Genomic DNA, 18,067 nt, shown 5'->3' with positions numbered 1-18,067 from the left:
CCGCCCTGCAGCCTCGCGCCTAACCACGTGAAACGCGGGAAAACCGACCCGGCCAGTTCTGGATTTAAAGACAAGTTACACAATATATGCTTATAAGACACATAGACATAATTTCCCTTACATGAAACCTCTTTTAAATTGTTATTAATTTAGTTGTTTTAATTTGACAGAATAATTATATAATTAATTATGCGCATTGCCACACCCGGCCAGGCGCTGACGTCGCTTTGGTGTTCGTCGCGGCGCACTTTCACACACTCGGCGAACATCACGCTCGGGCGTGTTTGATGCACTTAAGAGTAAGTGTTGTTACATAACGGCCTGTGCGAACCAGAGGGAGCACCGGCGGTCGGCATCAAGTGTTTACTCCATGCTGGAAAGACCAATGATGAAATATGCGACAGCAGTTTGAGACCGGTGTATGGTAATGATACAAAGAGAGCTGGAGAAACTACAACACAGGACAGCAAGATTCTTAATGAGGATGTAAGGGAGAAATAATAGCACAGAGGGGGAAACCCATATAACACAATTGATGATCAAGGAGCTGGGGTAATACTACGGGGGAACAGACAAGATTGGCGAGACTAGTCATGTTGATCAAGGGGAAGAGGGCTGGTGGAATCTGGGAAATAGGTTTTACAGATGTGGATATAGAGGGAAGCGAGACCATGAGAGAAAAATATGGAGTGGATGCGAACAGAAACACGAAAACACAAATTTTTGTTTTTGACAGGGAGGGAGTTAGATGGTCTTTTGGGAAGATTTTAGAAGTGATGAGTGTGAAGAGTAGTCTATACAACTATGTACAACACATTAATAGATTAATAAGAAAAGTCAAGATCTTCCATCAGACTATGACGATAGGTGTTTTAACTAGAATATTTTTTTCATCAAAAATAACTTAAAAGTTATGGACTAAAACAAGCACATAAACATTAATTAATGTCACTTTGTTTCATTTTACTTTATTTTATTTTTAAATAATGACTGTAAGCTGGCCAACCATTTCGTAAATCGAGATTACTATTGGTTTTTAACAGAATCTCTACTAAAAACGGAACATATTAGACTTTATTTTCGTTGTTTAACATGTTATATTTTCCAAAATTATGTTTCACCGTGGCAGTATCCTTCCAGAGCTCACAGAGGCCAGCAGCCTCCACGCGACCCGGGACCAGCATTTCTTTTTTTCACTGATATGTAGTTTTCAATAGTTGTATCATTCCTTTAACCTTTTCTTCCAGTCCCATGGTCGGCCTCGACTTGCCGAGTGGTATGTTACCTAATTATTCAGTTCTCCAGGACGAGCGTTCGATGTGATACGTAAGTACTATGTACGAACTGCGAGATGGTACGTCGGCGCTTCATGCGATATCCTAGCCAATCGGCTAATTAGTTTCAGCCCGCACGGGGCAGCCATTAGGCAACACGTAACATACAATCTTACTAACGCGTAAATTTCTGGGACAGTCCTAAGATTCATGTAGCGTCGCCGGAGTTACGGGCCTACGTGTTCTTAGCCCAGTGTACTACGTAATTATAATTGTGAAATGTAATCTTGCTCAGGATTCTAGTGTGTTATGTTAGGTTTTTTTTTTTTGTAATCATCGCATCGTGCCCAAAGTGAATGAATGACCTTACCGGGTAGTAAAATCGTGAGCCGCCACTGAGTGAGTGGTCGCGCGTGTGACGATTCGACTCGGGACAACCGTTACAGTCAGGACGGGCAGCACTATGTATAGGGCTGTGCCGGAATAAACTAATAAGAAATCAGCCGGTATTTTCTTGTTCTTTTCAGGCGTCCCGAGTGGCTGAAACAGCTTGGGGGGCCCTACTGTGTCGAACCACTGCCTCTAGCCACAACGCCGAACCTACCCTGAGATTCCGAACAATATTTAAGTTACTTAAATTCACATAGATGTAGCAGGGTTCGTGTCAGACTATCCACCAACAGTAAACTAAAGTGTTAAAAAAACGTTTGTGTACACATGAGAAATTAGAATTTCTTTGGCAATACAAACCTCGATTCCTAATTTTTCTCTTTATATATTATGTTTGACGAAAACGTTGCATTACAATTCGTCTTTGAAATTTTACTTCTATGGCGCCCGATGATTTTTCACTTTATAATTAGCTAATTTTCATGCCGGTATTCACTATTATTGGAATGAGAGAGAAAAACGTTTTCTGTACTTTTCCTGGTACTTTTCAGTAGCCCAAAAATTCACTCAATGCGCTCTAATAGCTTGTAGTTCTATGACTGTTGCGTTGTGAGCGGGAACCCGTTGGCGGGAACTGTAATAGATGAGAATTCTAACTTCTAGTTTTTGTTTTGAAAAATTAGCTAGTGTGTTATCTTAATTAAAATTGAAGGTTTCAATGTGTCTTCCTATATTTTGATGAGCGAGTTTATAACTTTGCAAGGTGACAGTGTATGACATTGGAGTGCTTTATAAATTTTTGTATTTTGTTCTATTCTGTAAAATAATTATATTGAATACAAGAATAGAAATTCTTTGCAGTTGTGTATCATCCCGGAGGCATAGAGGTTTCACGTTGATTAAACTCCCTCTGTCCTGTTGGCTCTACCATCTTTATCTCAAGCTCGTTTCTCGCCCTCCTGGTCGCATTGTCCGCCCTCCAAACTCTCTGTAGGCACCCCCTCCACTTTATGTTCTCCCTTCCCCTGTGAACCTCCCTCTGCTGCTTATTTCCCAGCCTGCTCCATTCCCCCCTGGGCCACTGGCAACCCTAAATAGCTTCATCAGACTCATGTCCGCCAACTATTGTGCTCCAAGTTGGCAACCATCATGGACAACCGGCGTATTACCTCTTCTTCATAAGCCCGTAGCCAGGTGTTTATGAAGTATAGGGGTTCAGTGCAACCATTATATAATTTTTTTTCCTATGATTTATCTCCATAACTGAATTTCAAAAGAAATTTTTTTTTGTCACACTTAAATATAATCTCAGGTAAAAGCAAAGTTTCAGAATTCCAACTTTTACTTTATTACATATTTAAGTAATTTTGCTTGAAGAAGATAAACATTTAATATTTTAATTTTGTTTATTAGTTTTTAATACTCTGTTCTTAAATTAATTATTTGATGATTTCTTTGAAACACGTCTTAATAGTCGATACTAATGTTATTAAATACATGAAACACACATGTCAGTGTTTGATGACATGCTTACAATAACACTTGTGCAAACTGGCGTAAGATATATAAGTACTTACTACTAGGAAACATTTCCTGCTGCTTACGTGTGTACGAGGCATGTCTGGCTATAATGGGGATGAAATACATTATTGTAGCCCACTTAGTCATATAATAACCCTTATAATCTATGAGAAGCTATTTTTCTATGTTTTTCTTATTTTGTTCTTGCTTGTTTGTTTTTTAATCCTGGAAGGGAGTCTGAACACCACCGATCAACCCCTCCCCCCTTGTCAATTTCCTGTTCTTCACATACCTGCAACCCATATTTTGCCCTCCTTTTTTGGATATTTGCGTATAAATGACACATAGGGCTAACTTTGTTTTAATTTTAGTTTGGTTTGCACTGTCAGTGTTAGAAGTTACATCTCCCAGGAAATTTGGCTGGTATTAATATTAACTTAAACAATAGGTTTTTGTGGGGAGAAAAAATAAATTTTTTTTTTTCAAGGATTTCAGCATTCAAAACAAAAATTGAGCTAAAAAAACTATTCATTTTTATTTACCTTATTTCTCAGGAGCCACTAATTTCATCAACTACCCTTTTAAAATGTTAGCGTGCTGGAAGGGCTTATGCTTGAAAATCTTCAAAAATCTGTTATTCCCACTAACAAAAAGAAAAATATGAAAGCGGGCACAGTGGTTGTATCCCATCCTTCACCCCCAAAATGCACTCACTCAATGTTTGTAAGGAATAAAAAAAAATGCCAGTTTCGTAGTGCACAAAAGAAGAAGGCATGCGTCGCCATAACACGCCCCATGCTGTAGTAGCTGTGACTTTGTGGGATCCGTACACTGCAGTGTCCCAGAGAGATCTGAAAAGGGCAGGCGTCTCACAAACCCCTGCCAGAGCCTGCGAGGAACATAATGACATGGAAGACAATAAACACAGTGACAGACCCAGTTTTGATTTTGATGTTTAAACATCTTAGCCCTCGGTATACTGCATTTGTCAGAAGTAATTTTTTGAATGTGAAATGGAAATGCATAACCACGATGCTGCATCTGCTTGGAAGACTCAGAAACCTTGAAAAGATGGCGGTCTTGTGTGATTCATTCGTACATTAGGTACATTAAAAAAAAATCACATGAATTTAGGCATGTCATACATGCGACAAACACTAGATGTAGTTCTTGATTTGGTTGCGGGACTGATAACGTTGCACTGATGATGTCGCACTACCGAACTGCTGCTCTTGGCGAATTGCACGTTATGTGGTGGCTGGCTGGCGGAGAATTGGGCTTTGAGGATATAAGGTAATGTGCGATTAGTGGTTGTGGAGGGGTGGTGGTATCAGGGGTGGTGAGGGTTGTAGTCTGTGAATCCCCATTTATTTATCCAACAATATGGTGGGAAAGACGATTAAAGAAAGATGTTGCCTTGGAGCTGAATAAAGCATCAACACTGCAACAGCCGTTGCTAGGAGACAAAGAAAGTGTCATTGATGACGTAACAGCCATTGCCATGGAAATTATCGGGAGAATGTGATCCAAAATTAATTGTTAAATAATTTTAATTAAAATAGAAATAATATATATTTTTGAAAAAATCTCATATCGATGCAAACAAGGCTCTCGACCTTGTAGAATCGACGAACTAAATTTCACAGCTCTGTGTCTCATTGTCTTCGTGCTACGCAAACTGCAGAAAGACATACTCTCTCCTTTATTTTTTTTTCCAGACACAAGTCTGTGCAGCATGAACCTTCAAAAGTCGGAATCCAAACGAGCACAAATCAAGCTTGACTTGACAGACTAACTCGAGTCAATTGTGCAAAACTTTCAGCATGCCTCAACGCTACGTGGGATGCAGTTTAGGGTCCCGCCTACCCCGGGCACACATTCTTTGTACAGAGCTTCAGGGGGAAAAAAAAGTGCAATTTCAAAACTACTCAAGATATCCAAGTAGGGTCTGATTACGAAAAGCATTTAACAATTTACTGAGGGCCAATAAGTAGTTTTGTTTCTGGATTAAGTTTTTGAACTGTATTTTTAGAAGAGTTAAAATGGCTAAAAGTTATGTTTTCAGGCACAAAACAAATGATAAAAATTCTTGAATGCTCTTAAGGGACTTTTGCATTACATCTTAATTTCTCTGCCACATAATGTTTTACTGCTCAAATATGATAGTTGTCCTATGCACTTCGAGAAGACTGTGTGCCAGCCAGTTCTTGAAACGTTACAAAGGATATCAGTAGAGACCTGCAAAATTCGCTGATTCATTTCGCGATATGCTATTTGTATGCAAATTCTGCCATTGGTTCGCTGTTAACCTGGAGGACTGTGAGCCAATTATAGACCCTCAGTCAAAGCAGTATCGAATCACGAGTCTCCCAATCACAAGTCAGCAGCCAGTGAACAGACGACGTTTGCCCGAGTGTGCACAGGATCGTGGAGTCTAGCCTGGTGGTCATTGAACCCACAAATTTTTCCAGTCCCTAGATATCAGGCTCATGGCCAGTGGCATAGAATCACTCCAGCATTTGCGTGGAGAGATTTTCTGAAGCCATAATAAAAACAGAAATCAGGCCAGATCGGGATTCGAGCTTATGTCCTTGTGAATGTTGGATCGATGTTGTCGGATCACTTACCCCCACCACCTCTAAGACAATCAGAGTTGGGAAAGGTAGTAGATACTGCCGTGAGTGGGTGGGTTTAACACCCATTTACTCCTAATGATGAGTTCTGTCAATGCTCTCGGAGTGTCCACGTTCTGGAAAGTCAGGGAAGTTGGAATTGGTCAGGGAAAGTCAGGTAATTTACTCAGAAATCCTGGAAAAGTCATGGAAATTCCCCAGAGATAGTAATTTGACGATAAAAATATCATGCTCAAGTTCTGCCGTCACTCGGGCTGTGGAAGCATTTTTATTTTGGGTGATGGTCTATTGCGAAGTCATACATCCTATAAAATAGCACATTCAAGGTTTTTTTTTGGAATTTTCATATTAGTTCTATAATTTTGTTTTAAATTAGTTTTGATGATTAAAATAATGTGGAAGTCTGTGTGATGGCGAAGGCTTGAATCACGTTGTTTCTTTCAGAGCATTACGAAATAAGTAAATTATAAAAATAAAAAAATAAAACTGACACCTAAACTCAAGACAGCTCATCATCCCTAGTTGGTCCACTGAAATTACGGCTATCAATACTTACGGCGATCGTACAAGGAGAAAAGAGTTTTCCGTGATCGGGCGAGATCAAACCAACCCTGCGACGAAGAGAAGTTAAAGTATAATAGGGAAAACTGTTTGCATTTGTTTCAATTTTTTACTAGCAGACAATTTTTTTTTTCGTCTGAACCCTTTACCGTGCTATGTATTCAGGAAACGCTGCATCGAAAGGTGGTGGGACGGTCGCTGTCTTGTCGCAGTGGGGCAGTGCGGGAACCAGATCGGGGCCGCCTTCTGGCCGCTGGCGCTGCGCGAGCACGGGTTCCAGCGCCAGGCGCAGCGGCGCGGCACGGCGAGCGAGATGCAGGACGCTTTGCACAGCTTCTTCCACGTGCCGGAGCACGCCCCCGGGCGCCTGCACTCGCTGGCCGACCTCACGCAGGCCGGGGTCTCCGCCAGGGTGAGCCCCGCCGGCGAGTTCCCAACGATTTTCAACCTGAACTGCCGACGTCTTATCCCTTTTTATTCTCTCCATCGGTTCCATATATCATCACTACCGACGTCCTTGAATATATATACTGTATAGAAGTCGCCAGCCCAGGTTAAAATTTCTAATACGGATTTGAGGTAGTTGGTTAATTCACTGCCGCAATCGCCACCATCTCTAGGGCATCGACTTGTGGTGGTCCCTAGCGGACAAGTGTCGAACTCTTCAAACACCCCTTCCCCCTCCCGTTGAACGACCTTGAGCTGCAGTGAATGATAGTTGGGGGGTGCGGGGAATGACAGCAGGCGACAGTGCTGCGCTCTAACGTGTAAATAACAACTAAGACGATACAGGGCGTTACGGCAGCGCACTGCAACGGTGAAGTTCCCAAGCTGCTTATCATGCGCTTCTGAAAAAGGTAGAGTAAATCCTATCCACTCGCGACTTCTATACAGTATATATATTCAAAGCCGACATGCAAGATAAAATAATTGACTTAAAGATGACGGAGAAAATGAAATACCTTCGTCTCGGACTAGCTGCAGCTGTTCATGTTTGTCTCACAGTGCCAAGCGGTTTTAGCTGCTGGAACGCGTGAGTTGTCTGAACGCTTGGAACTGTTCGGCCAAATACCCATTACATCGTAGTCTAGTTACTATAAATAAAATATTCTAGTCTTCGTTATTCATTTATTCATTCATTGGTATCGGGGAAAATGTTGTGTGAAACGGGAAATTTATCCGAGCTGTACTTACACAGAAGCTCACACATAATTTTAATTGCATTTTTTTAAAAAAAATTAATAGAAACAAATAAAATATACATTGTGTTTTATTTTTACCAACTAATGGGCTCATTCCTTTTGTTAACATATCTAAAAAAATTTCCATTATTTTCCATTTTACGTTTAGTATCAATATACTATTTAACTTTAAATTCTTTACCTGCAACTGTAATATAGTGGTGACGTAAAATTCGACAACTACTTACACTGAAAAGTTCATAATAGAAGATAAATATGTAACACTATACTTGTGAATGACCTATATGTACATAAAAAAAGAGAATTTTCTTTCCCACACCCACACTCACATTTAAAATAGTCTCTCCAACAGGTTGGCTTCGTACAAATGCATAAAATTAATTTTTTTTCGTGGGCTTAACATATGGTCGAGAGCGTGGTGTCATTAGAAACAAATAAACTCAACAAGTACAAGGTAAATGGGATTTGAACTCGTTGCATCTGGGATGAAAGTGTTGAAGCCTGTTAGGACCAAGGGTCGTAACAATCTTAAAATCTGCGCTCGACAAAACTACAATGAAACGTGGTAAGCCCCTTCTGTTAAGGGGCATGCAGAGAATGTGTATTTGTGATGGTGAAAGAGCAACAAAAGTTATAATTAAACAAAAATAAAAACTTATTTTGGATATAACAATAGTGCATGTGTGCCAATTTTATTTTTATTCATTTTATTTTATCTATTTATTTATTTATTTATTTATTTATTTATTTATTTATTTATTACATTTGTGACATGCACACCAACACCTCATAAAGAGGGTACTAGGTTACACATTGTAACGACCGCAAAATCTAACAGTTAAGGGAGATGTATTCCATTCTAAATAAGGCCCAAAACTTGACAGTAAATTGATAATACGAGAATAATTTTTCAGGCTCAAAAACCGTCTGTTAAACCCAGACCACTGCATTAACTGGCCGAGGCATGTCAAACAATTCTACTGAAATAATCACTTTAAAGTGTGCCGTACAAGAAACCCTTGCACGTAAGTTACTTAACAGCTTGGTGCTTGAATTAGGGATGCACCCACAGTGCAGACAATTTATACAATGAAAACTTAAAGTAAAGCAAAAATATAATTCAAGCATTAGTATATCAATCCAAAGACTATCAAAATTTACTATCATACGTCCGGACGTGAACAGCCGGAATATAGACAAGTCAGACAAACTGACTCCATTGCCATATTGCACATTCCCTTGTTTGTGAATGTGTAATAGTAGCATAAAGGTTTATGCCACGATGCAAAACAGAGATGACATGACATCTACGCCTTAACATACTTAGAATAAAACGACAAAACTTGGGCACTTATAATTACGTTGAGATTACATTTTAAGTATATCAACACCCAATAAATAACATTAAAGAATTCATGAGGGCAAACAGTCCGCTGACATCATCAGTTGAGTTAGTTAAATAGGGAATTACACCAATCCTTCACCTAGCATGACAAATGTGTTCCTAAAAATTTTTGTGTTATTCGTAATCGCGTATTCTGAAGCATTAGTCTCCATAAATAGCAAGGCTAATTTACTTACCTAATGTGTTCCAAAATTTGTAGGGAAATATTCTTTATGTAGGTAATATAAATGCGTAGAATAACACTCAATGATAAATATGTCACACCATTTATCTTTATAAGTCTACCATCGAAGACTTTTATGACAAATACAACACTGCATAAAAGATAAAAGTAGATAAACAGTTATGTACTATCTTCAGTTGGCTGATTTACTTGCTCACCTGTAAGTGACCTTCAACTCACATAGGTCACATACCTTTCCACGAACTTTCCAAACAATTCTTTACAGGCAGTGAAACCGATATTACTGCCCGGATATTTGCATTTTAATTTTTAAAAAATTAAAGTTCTTTTTCGCTTGTGTATCACTGCTTGGTTCACACCAATCCCGTCAGGCCCGTGATGTTTTTTTTTTCCTTTGTTGCTCCATTCATTTAACAACCTTTTCCATGTGAATAATCTGTTCCTTACTGTTCCGGTATCTGATGTCGAATATATTCCCGCTTGCACAACCAACAGCATCAGGCTTATATGAACGTTTGATAGAGTTGCAAATTTTGTTGCAAAATATTCACTTTGTATTATCTGCCTGGCACTAAAGAGCAGGACTGTGTTGTCGATCAATGAGAAGTGGAGACAGCTTAGAGGGCTTAATGGTCTGGGAAATGTTGCCAGGGACAAGATCTTATGGTTTTATTTTTATGGAAATTTCATTTTTAAAACAGGAGATTACAGTGTTAATGTTTTTATATTTATAAATTCATTTTATTCATAAATATAGTATGTTTCCAACAAATAATATACTAAGATAATTCTTCGTGCTAATTTCACCATAATAGTGCCATTTTGACAATATAAGATAAAAATAAAACAAAATCTTTCGAAATATATGAATGTCTTGGGCAGACCAATTCGGAATAAAAATAAATCTGCAAGTGGTTGTGTGTTTGGAAAACGTATGGAGCAGCCGTCAGGAATGTAAAAAATGAGTCACTGATAAGAGATGCAAGTAAAGTAAAATTATTTTATTCCCAATCTACTTAGATTGCAACGTGGTGTGAACAAAGAAGATTACAAGACACCCAACTATTCACACCAAGTTACACACGACGCTCAACCTTATTGGACTGTATAATTTCACCCTTTCTATTAAGGGTACCTAGCAGAGCGTGTCTTGTAAAAACAATTACAATAAATTGCTATAAACAGATTGCTATGAATTGGAAGAATAAGAATAATAATTTTAATAGAATTGTGTTCTTTTAATAAATTTTTTCCCTGAACGTTCACACATTACATACAAAATACAAAATTAGATTATGCCGGTCCACAAGGACACGAAAAGAGGACAATTAAGTTCAGATAATTTCTTCACCAACATATGCTCCAATAAGGCCGCAGCCAAAGTTCATTAAGTATGTGACACATTCGTGATGCAATCTCAATTCTCATGAGCTTAAACGGTCATACATTTTACGCTACAATTTGCGTTAAATAAGTTAAATAACATGTTTTTGAATAAATACAAAGAACGTGTGCGTTGCCCAATAATGTAGCATTCCATAGCACACCAGCGAATAATACCTTTAAAATGATACAAGCTACGTGACTATGAAGCACCCATACATGATACAGAAATTTAGGTTTACTTTAGAAATTATACGAGGATCTAACAAAATATTACATAGAGTACCAACGTGCTCCGCGCGGAGCTACAACAAGCAAGTTACAAAAGAAAATATTTAAAAAAGAGAATTAAAGAATCGTAACATGTAGATTAGATATCAAGGCAAGCATGGCCGTTTACAGGTTCCTACGAACCATGGGCTCTCCATACGTAACAAGTGCACGGCCCGAGGGAGGACTTACCCTAGACGTGGCGAGAAACAGATAGGAAAGACAAAAGCATAGCAAAGTCACTCAGGCAGGCAACTCGTGACACCGGCACTTACAGTGCTTAAAAATTAAGGGACAACGACATCAGGAGACAATAGGCATGAACGGACGGCAATGCAAACCGCGGCATGAAAGAGAGAAAAGAACCTGGAATAGGCGAACCATCGAGGTCCCAGCAGCCATACAAAGACAAACCTGCATGATGGCAAACATTTACCTTACTTTAAACGCTGGGATCCTCGGAGAAAACTGTAACTACTTTACCACACGGCCATCTCGTGCGAGCAAACAAAATCAAACCACAGCAGTCTCTCCCTCGGCGCCGCCACTGCCTAACAAACTAACTGATCACATGCTTATCACAGCTCAAAGTATGCTAAGCTAATGAGGCCGAGGCACAGCCGACGGCTGCTTATAAAGCCTCGCATAGAGTGCGCTGCGGTCGGAGCATCGGTGGGGAAGCTGAAAAAAGGAGGGGGGAAACAAACTCACGAGGAAAAGATGAGAGAGGAGAGAGGGGTGGGAAGGCTGTGACGTAGCGACAAACGAGGCGGCGGGCCGCTTCAAGATACAGATTGGTACAAACTTCGAGATGATAAAATTAAGTTAATTAATTTTAATATATTAAAATAAAAATATATATGATTAAAGTTAAGTTTTCCTTAAAGTGCTGATAAATTTCATAATTTTATTTGAATTTCGAAGCATTATGGTTTGGGATAAGATTATATGGTGAATTATGATAAAACTGAAATAACACCGAAAAGCGTATCAATGCACCATATAACACCTAAATGCAAGTTAATACACCATAAAGCACTGTAATGCAACTAATATCATGAAACTGATCAGCATTTATAAACAAAAAAAATAACTCAAATCACAAACACCTAATGTTTTAATATGACAAATTCGATAAATGTAATTTATTTAGCAGGAAATTGTATGTTACAAAAAAAAATTGGAAAATAATTACTTTTTTTTATCCTGCAACTGTTATTAGTAGGTAACTCAGTTTTACATTATGCCAGTAAATTTTCCAACCACACAAATACTAGCCAGTTTTTTTATTTGTTCTAAATAGTTAAACATGCTTACTAAAAATTATTTTATTGTGCAATATATATTAGTCAAAATAATTTAAGTTCCATATTTGTTTAAATAATATGCTGTAGTTATGAATAAACAGAAGTCATAAAAAATAAAAACACTTAACACCAAAATCTCCTGTTTTTGAATTGGCCTAAAAATAATACCATATAATTCTGGATCTAATTACGATGTATGAACTTGCATTCCGGTGTTAAATGATGCATTGACATGCTTTTCGGCGGTGTTATTTAGGTGTTATCGTTAGAGGTGTATGAAATTCGCAATTGCGATAAATGCTAAATATATGCAAAATTTTTCAATCACCGCGATTATTTGCGAAACTTCAACATTTATTAAATAATTTCAAATCATGCAACTGAAATCCCCAAAAACAGTGCGAACTCCATTTTAAAATTCACTCTGTCATTACTTAATAGTTACAAGTTACCTTTAAGCTAAGATAAGTAGTGCTGTAGGCATTAAAAACTTTATTAAGTAGCCGTTGTACATATGCTTTAATTATTTACAACAAAATCAACAAAAAATAAATGTGAGTAAACAATTTTTTTTAAAATGCTACAAAGTGCTAAAAAATCACATAATAGATGCTATAAAATTAAATTTTTAAATGCTCTTTTCATACACCTTTAGTTATCGCGATCCACAGCACGGTCTTCTCCCTGGTTGCAGGCGGTGTGCGTGGACATGGAAGACAGCGTGGTGGCTCGCTTCTCCCGCGGGCCTCTACGCCACCTGTTCGACAGCCGGTGCCTCATCACCAGCTACCCGGGCTCGGGGAACAACTGGTGAGCTGGGAACAGGCTCACGGGCCTTTGATTCCCCCCACAGGGCCGGTGCAAGGTCAGTTGGTGCCCTGGGCGAAAAACCTTAATGCCACGCCACCCCCCCCTCCCCCCCCCCCCGGCCGGACACCCCAAAAAAAAATTTTCCTTGCCTCAAAATACATCACTTAAGCCTAGGATTTTGTCAGCAAACAAACGTAAGCAGGCTTGTGTTTTTTTTTTTTTTTACTTTTTTACTTATTACAAATCATAAACAGGTCACCGTGCACTTTAAATAATTTCTTATATCAATATAAACATTCCAAACTGTTACAAAAAATTCATTCTCATCTAGTTTCAATAATCGTTAAACATATTATATCAGCTGTTATGTGTCGTGCTGTGCCGCCCCCAGCTACTTGGCGCCCCGGGCGGTCGCCTAGTTCGCCTGTATGGACGTGCCGGCCCTGTTCACCCCCCCCCCCCTCCCCTGATGGGAGGAATCTGCAAACTCACCTGAAATTCGCTCGATTCTAAGACCCTTTCAACTCCGGAAACGGGAGCGTGGCACACAGTCGATGACTTTCTGCTTTTACAGGCAAACCCAACATCGTCACAGGGAAAAGCATGAAAAAAAGCAAGTTGTCGAGCGAGGCAAAAACAATGTTGACTACATAGTCAACTTCCATACTAAATCTTGGACTTGACACGCATGTTGATTATTCAATCCTGTTGTCATTATACTATTAGTTAAGTAATATTCCTGCAAATTTATAATGAAAGCTCTCTTGTCTTTCATGCATTCTCAACTTTTCTCTCTGGATGTTTATTAAATGTTAATTCGGTGGCGGAGAAGGTCGCACAAGTGCTTGGAGTCGTGAAGATTTGTGTGACTTTTTACTTGCTTTCTTCTCTCCTCTCTCACTTCCTCTCTCACTCTCTCTCTCTTTCCTTCCTCCGGAGCGGCCTTCGGGATTACGTTCTGGAATCCTTCGCCGGAGTGGCCCTTGGGATTACGCTCTAGCATCCCTCTTCACCTGGAGCAGCCTCTTAAGGATTACGCATGACTTTTTACTGCTATTAGATAATATTTACTAAATATCTGTTGTAAATATGCCATATTCACAGCACTATGAAACTGAATAACTTTTATTTTGTCTTTGGACTCGAATGAACGCTATGAGAAAATATTATTTTATTTTATGTGCTTTGTTTTTGCAAAGAAGTGCAATATCTTTGCTGACTTGTAATGAAAAAAAAAGTTTTAAAATGAAAATGGAAGTTTTGGATTGTTAATAGTGAGTTCTGAATAAAATGTTTTGCTGTATGAAATAATTAAAGAATTGTATGCCAAGAACTAGGTGATTTAAATTGGAATGAAATCACCAAACTGGTATAATGAATGAAGAAAGTGTTCAGGTGTCAATATGATTGGCAGTAATGTATTGGTACATGAAGTTTCATCAGCTATGTGGGTTAAAAAAAAGAAATAATTGCAACTAGATACTATCCCAGCGGTAGAGAAATAGAGGACTCATGACTCTAACTGAGTTATAAATTAGCCGGCAAATACTTTTAAATTTAATATTTTAAGATCTTTTGATTCGTGTTGTGCGCCCAACTGTTGAAGGCAACGCTAGATACGAATATTTAAAATATTGCTTTAAATTACCTTCTGCAGTGATCATTGTTTTTATTTATGTCAAAGTTCATCTACACAATCGAAAGTAATATAGATGTCAAATATTAAAATTTATCAAAGTACAAGGGTTATTTTTTTTTCAACCTCCGATCGGCTGTAATAAAAAAACGGGAATGAATTGGGAAATTATTTTAATGTCAAAAGAAACGTACATCTTTACTCTATTTTTCCACGTAATCACCGTGCAGATTGAGGCATTTGTCGTACCGATGCACCAGCTTTCCAATACCCTCTGTATAAAATTATGCCTCCTGCCTATTCAGCCACGTTTTAACAGTGCTCTGCAGTTCATCATTGGTGTTGAAGCATCATCCTCCAAGCCACTCTTTCAACGTGGGGGAAAGGGTGATAGTCACTCGGTACCAAATCCGGACTGTAAGGAGGGTGATCAAACCCAACTGAGGTGTGAGTTGGCCGCTCCACATGGTTGGTTGAAGGGGGTAAACACTACGAGACGTGTCGATTCGTGTACGAGCGATTAGGGTATCGATTAATGGGCATGCCATGAAGAAATGAAACTGTAATCACACTGCAGGGCACTGTTAAAACGTGGCTGAATAGGCAGGAGGCATCATTTTATGCAGAGGGTATTGGAAAGCTGGTGCATCGGTACGACAAATGCCTCAATCTGCACGGTGATTATGTGGAAAAATAGAGTAAAGATGTACGTTTCTTTTGACATTAAAATAATTTCCCAATTCATTCCCGTTTTTTTATTACAGCCGATCAGAGGTTGAAAAAAAAAAACCCTCGTAATATAATCTTACATACAAATCTATGACACTCTAGGTTACACTGGCAATATTTATGTTTAAAAATAAAATATCAATTATGCTGTGAGGGTTAGCTTCCCCGCACTGTTGGCGAAATTCTAGATGAGTTATAGAATGCAACGTGCGTGCGTGTGGACGAAGCTGGGACGGAGGAGCGGTGTGGGCACGCAGGGCGGAGGGCTTCCACCAGCACGGGCGTCGCCACGGGCCGCGGCTGGCCGAGGCGGTGAGGCGTGCGGCGGAGCGCTGCGACCGGCTGCACGGCTTCGTGCTGCTCTACTCCCTGAGCGGGGGCACGGGCTCCGGCCTGGGCTCCAGCCTGCTGGCGCGGCTCGCCGACCTCTACCCGCACGTCGACAGGTGACACTCCCGTTCGCACGCCAACGATCCACCCGGACGATAAAACAAATACAGCAAAACCCCTTATTTGCACTTTTCATGGGGACAAAGTAAAAAAGTGTAAAAAGCGGGAAAGTGTAAATAAAGGGAAAAGTAAGAAATACGTTAAAGTTAATTAAAATACAGTCGCATCCTGCAGCGTTCATAACTAATACGGGCTACATTACACATACGCATTGCACCACAGTAAAAAAATTAAAAAAACAGGGCCGCAAATTGGAAATTTACCGTCAATAGCGTGCCGTGCGTGGGGAAAGGTCATTGTACTCAATCAGCTGTTGTTACGGCGCGGCGTAGCCGCCGGCTGGCTCTCTCTGTTCTCTGAGCTGCGCATGCGCAGTATAACTCACTCAACGCTCCGCCCGGACTTGTGACGTTCCATCAGCAGCCAGCCAATAGATGCGAGCTTAGCGGAAAAAAATATAAGCTCCACCTCCCGTGTACCAGTTTTGTCCAGTTCTAATACCAGTTTATTGGTATACGCACCAGTTTTCTCGCTGCCGTGACATGTTCAAGTTTACGTTCATCGTGATGTCTTGATACCAATAGTTAATTATTTACGATTCCCAGAAATAAATGGTTAGTTTAAAAAATATGCGTCAACTGTACAATATTTCCAAAATTATAAAATACGTATTAAACAGTTACCAAGACTCCGCTCATTTTATCTTGTGAAGTTTATGTCTCGTACCAGTATTTCGGCTAAGTTGTGATACAAATATAGTATCACAACTTACAAGCAGCCTCGTAAAGTCGTAATATTCCCGACATTCCCGGTACGTTTAAACATTCGTGAGTTAGTTTACATTTTTCCCTAGTACATTTTAGATTGTCTCCTGCTATAATTACTCGGACTTTTACACGCCTAGGCTAAAATTATTATATGTTTAGAAATAAAAGCAACTTTTCATATTATAAAATATGTATATTAGGCGATTTAAAATGTTCATTGCCGACTATAAACGTTACTTTTTTCACAATGTTTTTAGGCCTACTATGGTTGTTACGTGACGTAAATAGCTGGATGGAATCGATTTTTGAGACGTAATTCGCGTGAAAGTATTGTATTGGACTAAATGGGAACTAAACGGGACCTGAAGAATATAGTGCAAATAACGGGAAAACGTAAATAACGGTAACGTAAATAAGGGGTTTCGCTGTATCTCGATAATTCTCACTGTGATGAATTTTTAATTTTCTCGTCCTTAATATTATTTAAGGGAAGGGCAAGAGGGATGATTAAGGAGTTGGGGTGGGAAGCATCACAAGGGTGGAGAGGTTAGTTAGACTGTATGAAGTGATGAAGGGAGAGGGGGGCTGGGGGCTGCTGGGGACTAGGGTACACAGAGGTGTCCACGGGTGGAAGCTCCGGAGGTAGTGGGGACGGACGGAAAGAGTTAGGTACACTTCCCTTGGGATGACGGAGAGGGAGTGGAATGGGCTGGATGAAGGAATGATATGGATGAGAGATGCAAAGGATCTGAGGAGAAGACAAAAAAAAGTGGGGGGGGGGGGGGGGGAGTAAAGAGAAAGAGGAGAGGACTACTTGCCATCAGGTGAAAGCCCAATTACGTGTGTAACACATCAATCAATGAAGTGTTAACTCGTTACCTCTCTTGCATTTTAAACATACGTTCACGTAGTATAATATAATGGATGTAAAAAGTTGTGCAAGTAATAACATAGCGACTTTTTGCACCAATTTTATTATTTACGGAATATCCGTTGACGATATTGGTTACAGAACAACAAATTCAATGGAGGTATTTTATTAAATGTTTATAAATAACCCTTAAACAATACTAAAGAAGCAAAAATAAAAAAAAATATAGTAACATTGCATGTGAGACTGAGCCTTAAATGATAACACTAAATATTAAAGTAGTACACAGTGGATGTTTGGAATAGAGTAGGGGCATATCCAGGATTGACTTTTTTAGGAGCACCAAGAGACTGGACCTAGTATAATTTATTTTATTACTTCAGAAGTCATATTATCCAGTGCATATTTTATCCTTCTGGGGGGGGATGGGTGGTTGCACTTACCCCTGTGGCCCTCCCCCCCAAATCATGTAATCTACCCCTGCCATATTGTAACAAGCTTGGCAACGAAAAACCTCCAAAGAGTCGTACAATTTACTGACTCACTACTTGTTTTGTTATCCCCCCCCCCTTCTCTCCCTTTCCCTCTTCAACTCTCTTCTCTGCCATCACCCAACTTCTGGGCGTCGCACTTTCCGTTACTCTACTAAAAGTCACTGCCTCGATTATGCTGCT

The 18,067-nt window shown here is 39.5% G+C and overlaps 1 protein-coding gene across 1 annotated transcript in view; it reads left to right on the top strand.

The window, feature by feature from the left end:
• Window positions 1–2,281: 2,281 nt before the first annotated feature.
• LOC134540577 (tubulin epsilon chain-like) overlaps window positions 2,282–18,067 on the top strand; it is a 41,609-nt gene continuing 25,823 nt past the window's right edge. Inside the window, exons 1-4 of the mRNA XM_063383397.1 lie at window positions 2,282–2,427; window positions 6,592–6,791; window positions 12,825–12,940; window positions 15,563–15,751. Coding sequence (XP_063239467.1) covers window positions 2,403–2,427; window positions 6,592–6,791; window positions 12,825–12,940; window positions 15,563–15,751 — 530 coding nt within the window. The 5' untranslated portion in view covers window positions 2,282–2,402. The remainder of the gene's footprint in view (window positions 2,428–6,591; window positions 6,792–12,824; window positions 12,941–15,562; window positions 15,752–18,067) is intronic.

Source organism: Bacillus rossius, chromosome 17 (assembly GCF_032445375.1).
Source record: "Bacillus rossius redtenbacheri isolate Brsri chromosome 17, Brsri_v3, whole genome shotgun sequence".
NCBI lineage: Eukaryota > Metazoa > Arthropoda > Insecta > Phasmatodea > Bacillidae > Bacillus > Bacillus rossius.
This window is presented reverse-complemented; position numbering and strand designations above follow the sequence as displayed.